Source organism: Echinops telfairi, unplaced genomic scaffold, assembly GCF_000313985.2.
Source record: "Echinops telfairi isolate 266 unplaced genomic scaffold, ASM31398v2 ScPeMD7_2186;HRSCAF=2738, whole genome shotgun sequence".
NCBI classification, from domain to species: domain Eukaryota; kingdom Metazoa; phylum Chordata; class Mammalia; order Afrosoricida; family Tenrecidae; genus Echinops; species Echinops telfairi.
Genome location: NW_022106084.1, coordinates 10,288,849 through 10,293,928, shown reverse-complemented (window position 1 = coordinate 10,293,928; position 5,080 = coordinate 10,288,849). Strand labels below are relative to the sequence as shown.

The 5,080-nt window shown below is 38.4% G+C and overlaps 1 protein-coding gene across 1 annotated transcript in view; it reads left to right on the top strand.

Moving 5' to 3' along the window:
- Window positions 1-5,080, top strand: part of INPP4B (inositol polyphosphate-4-phosphatase type II B) — a 459,089-nt gene that overhangs the window by 260,644 nt on the left and 193,365 nt on the right. Inside the window, exon 9 of the mRNA XM_045293549.1 lies at window positions 890-998. Coding sequence (XP_045149484.1) covers window positions 890-998 — 109 coding nt within the window. The remainder of the gene's footprint in view (window positions 1-889; window positions 999-5,080) is intronic.

The window sequence follows — 5,080 nt, the reverse complement described above, 5'->3', positions numbered from 1 at the left end:
GTATTCATTTGTTTTACCCATAAATGAGATTTGAAAAACAACCAGTGTGTCAATACCAAAATCAATTTGAAAAGGATCTACTAAGAAATTAGGTCCCTCAGATAAAATATGGTTTAAAAGAGGCAGTCACTTTGCCTTTCCTTCTTATGGGGATACTTTTCATTATAATGGAAAAGGATGGCATCTTTCAAACCATAAACTTAATATGTATCAGACTTTATGGATTTCAATATCAAAGGATTGACTTTCAATTGAAATGTATGGATTTTTTATTAGGAAAATAAATTATCTCACTAGAAAAGGATCAAAAAGCATATTGTGAAATCCTCTTATGTCACTTAAGGAAATTGTAAAAACTTGGATTTGAAATTGTGTTAGATTTAGTATACACACACAGAAAGCTACTCTGTAGCTATTAAACATAAAATAAAATAAACTTTTGCTGTTCTATTCTTCAGTTCAAATACATCATTATTTTGACTATGTTCTCTGTACATTTGGGTTGAAAGAGTGTTCATTATTGTTGAATTTCAGTATGATTGCCAATTAAATGATGTAAACTCAATAAAGTAAAGTACACAAAAGACCAATTAACGTGTTATCTCAGTACATATATAGAAGAATGAGAGAACATACTGTTCTACACAGTAGCATGCAATTTGGTGTATTCATCAATCAGAGCTGTATTGTAACTTGCTTAGGTGCCCAGGTGGCTTTTAGAAAGATTGATTAGCTACTCTTGCCCCCTTGAGATGTGAATTCATAGTCATTCCTGCAAAATTGAACAGAATAATTTCTCAAACTTCCCACAGTGTGTGGATACTTTGCAGCAAACAGCATGCCTGCGTTGTTTGTGAGGTGTTCATTCCCTTGTCCATTCCTGTTCCAGATGCGATCTATGATGTCATCACTGTGGGAGCCCCAGCGGCTCATTTTCAGGGATTTAAGAACGGTGGTCTTCGGAAGCTACTGCATAGATTTGAAACGGAAAGAAGAAAGTAAGTAATGATAAAATAAAAGTATGCGTTGTGATAGTGATCTGTGTCCCTTTGGGGAGAATCTGTGTTCAAGTTTAAGATAACGAAACTGGGTCCATCAAAACAAAGTTCTTGATATCTCATATTCATGCATAGGGCACAGGCATTTAGCCTCTGACCCTACTAGCGGTTTTCACCGAGGCCTATGGTGAGATGCAGAACTAACTGGCCCTGACTTAATTGTGCCGTTTGAAGAAGAGACATCAAAACAGAACTCTCAGGTGATGTAGTTAACTTAGATACATTTTTATTGCTTAGGGGAAAGGTACTGCACAAAACCCAAGCTATCATAGTTGTTACTTTAAATTTTATGAAACATATTTTTCATTCTGACTTTTTGGCTTCTGTCTTCTGTTGGGTTCTGTAAAGGAGCAAAACCAGTGAAGCACTGATACATGATATGAAGACAAAAACATAAATTCATCTCAAGAAAATGTATAATTCAGTTGTAGAAGTTACTAAGTCTCAAGTCCATGGGAAAGGCATCAATCAGGCTGGAGCATCTCCTGATTCATGTGGTTATGGGGTCTAATGGATCCACAACGAGCTGGTCAGTTGTCAGGGTCTTTGCTTATGTGGTAGAAAACATAATCAAACATAATCAAATGAGATAAAGGTACTTAATAGAGGAATTGAGCCATAATTTGTATCACCAGTCCTGCTAGTGATTTTTCTTATTGGTGGAAGGAATTAATTCTAAAGTCAGCCAATCAGATGACAAGCTTCTGGCTCACAAGGCTGAAAATGTTGGTGAATCCTAGGATCAGTAGGTCAAATGACAGGCTGCGAGTGCACATCTCAAGAAATGGAGGTAAGAAGATAACAAGTTGAATGCAGAATTCAACCGCAAGAGGGAGTTCTTCCAAAGTATCCAATTACAAGGGAAATTCAAAATGTTCTGGAATAATGGAATGGAAAGTTCATGGAATTTCTCTATGAATATTTTTGTAGGTCCCTCATATATTCTCAGATTAGATACAAGTCACGCCCTTCAGGGAGCCTTCCTTAACTCAGAGGAAAGAAGTGATTTGAGTAAGTGCAGGATTTAAGTAAAAGTATGACATCAGTAAGAGTGGCAATAAGAGTAAGCGTGTATCAAGAAGAAGGATGTGACTTGAGTTATGCTCCCTTGTAAGGTTCTGGAGATATTTCCTAAGTATTCATTGGATGCTGTTGGTTCAGAACTTTTCTATGCTTGCTGCCTTTCATCCAAGGACTCTGAAAATTACCCAAACAAACAGAAAGAACATGGTCCTAGAGTTTATTCCAACTTCTAATGAGAACAGCCCCATAGAGCTTCCAAGACTCTATCCCTTTACAGAAACAGAGCTAGAGTATTGAACTGCTGATGTGCTGGCTAGCAGCACTACATCACCTGGGCTTCTTCCCATACATTAGAAAGGTTGGGATATAGTGCTGTGTAGATCAGAGACCCAGCTCCACGGATTCCTTCTCATCAGTTGAGGAGGAAGAGTAATGGGTTGTTACTAAATGGAAGAAGGGAAAATAGATGGTACACTCTGTTCTACCCACAGGCTCCTTAGGTAAATGGTACTGGCTCATCAGTCAGAGTGGAGCAGTCACAGTTGCCCTGCCAGGAGAGGGGCACTATACATTTTCTTGGGAAGTAGGTGAAAGTGTGAATTCTAATGGGGTAGGGCTGTCTAATTATTGACAGGTGGGGATGGGTTCAATCCAGCTGTAGACCTTTTGGGAGAGAGATGTCATCTCTTTACTGAATCTGGGTAGAGTCAGAGACAGATATCTGGCCACAGTCTTCTACTGCAAATGAGATTTTCTTCCTCCTTGTAAAAGGGGTGGAAGTCATTGTTCTCCCCACTCATTTCCCCAAAGTGGTAGAATATTGCCTTCCACCCCCTCTTAATTTTATTCACTCAGAACCAGCAGGCTTGGGCCTATCAGTCCCCATTTCTAGTCGTATAGCTAGAGGCTTTTTTTTGGAACTACATTTTGTTTGCTTCTGTTGTGTTTTTATTTTTCTATGTTGTAGGGCAGCTTTCCTAGCACCCAGTTGGAAAAACATAGGAAGCAAGGGAGGAAGGCAAAAAACACTTTCATGTCAGAACTGAGTCCTGAGACCCCCTCACCAATTTGCCTTCTTTTCTACATATTTCAGAATCTTCTGGTAGATGACTTACATGTTGTGTTGAAAGCTTTCTTTGTGGGGCCAATAGCCACCCAAACAAACGCACTGCTGTCTAGGTGATTCCTATAGGAAAAAGTAGACCTGATTCATGGGTTTTTGAGACTTTAAAACTTTAAGGGAGTGTGTTAGGCAGAGTTGAGTACGGAAACAAAGTCATAGACACTCATAAGTGTTTAAGAAAGAGCTTTATATAAAAGAGCAATTGTATATTGAGAAACTATCCCAGCCCAGTCCAGATCAAGCCCATATGTCTGATATTAGCCCATATGTCTGATACCAATCTATAAATTCCTCTTCAGACTCATGCAACACATAACACATGCAATGAAAGATCACAGGCTAGTGGGTGGAAAGTCTTGTGGATCTAGCGGCAGTGGAAGCATTTCAGTGCTGGCAGGGGTCTCCAAGTGGCTCCTCCAGCTACTGGGCTCTATTGTAGCTCCAGGTGTGCTTGTCAGCAGAAAGAAGAAGCAGAGAGTCTGTCTGTATCTGGCCTCCAGTGAGCTATTTATCTCCATGGTGCCTCCATATGAGGTCATCAAGCTGTGACCTGATTGACAGACTAGATTCTACCCCTTCACAAGTTGACACCAGATTATGTAACTACCCCAAGGAGTAGACTGTCTCATCTTTCTCCTGTTTGTGATTGGCAGGAGTGGCAAAAATAGATCACATTTACTCATTTTTGTCTGGAATTGAGATTTTGACTTCATCTCTTGGTGTTATTGTTTTCCAATTAATTTTTAAAGTGCACAAAATAATTTGAATGCTCAAAACTGGTCACAGTACATTCAGAATCTAGTTAACTGTAAGGAGCATAGGTATATGAATCATGGAGCTTCGCCATATAATTTTATAAAATGCCATTATGTGCCACTGACAAAGACATTTGCTGTGTGGTTTAATCTCAAATAATATTTTATAAATTTTTAATTATCTTCCTGAATAGCTGGATTCATCACTTCTCAGGGGGATGTTTATATGCATATAAACACACAAACACACAGTGCATTCTGAGTAATTTAAAATAAAGTAGCAGAAAATTGTGTCCAATGCTTGTAAACACTGATTGTTTTAGGCTTTTTATCTGTGTTACGTATTCCATTGTTTTAATGATTAAGATACAATGACTATCTTAAAGTAGTTTTTAAAACTTGGTCTGGATCATAAAAAAAGTTCACATTGAATTGCGGCCTGGCAAATATGACCTGTTAGGATGTCTAAAGAGATATCATTTCTCTGCAAAAAATGCCGCTACTTTTTTGCAGACTTTTAAATCAAAAAGTAGTTCATTGGTCCATCATAGGCAACTTAGAAAAGTAAATATGATTACATGAAATGAGCCACTTACACTTGGGTGATAGCAAGCATTTACATTTTACAGTGCAGAAAAGCACATTCAATGAAGGAAATTGTCCTTTTTCTTCTGATACACCGATAAAAATGTAGTCATCCCTTTGAGGCCACTTGGTGAGAGAAGGACCACCACTTTTGTTCTTGATTAGTTTCATTTACTTTCTTCTCAGCTAGGCCAATAAAATATTGTCATTTGAGAACACATGTAATTTATGTGTCTGTTCTCTAGTGATCTAAGTTCTGAGGACTACATTGACCACATACTGAGAAGGGTTTTAGCATAAGAAAGCCTTCCTAATAGCTTTCCTATCATGTAATTCCGATCACTTAGCTATTTTATGGCATCTTTTTGAAAGCTACAAGATAATTAATTTGGAAGATTGATCTTTTTAAGGAACAACTATCTGAGTGCACTACTGTTTTACCCAGAACACCCCAAGGAGTTCACGCTCACCTGTTGTTCATTCAAAGCTGCAGTGATTGCACCCACAGCTCTCTACCTTCACGGTTCGCTCTCCTC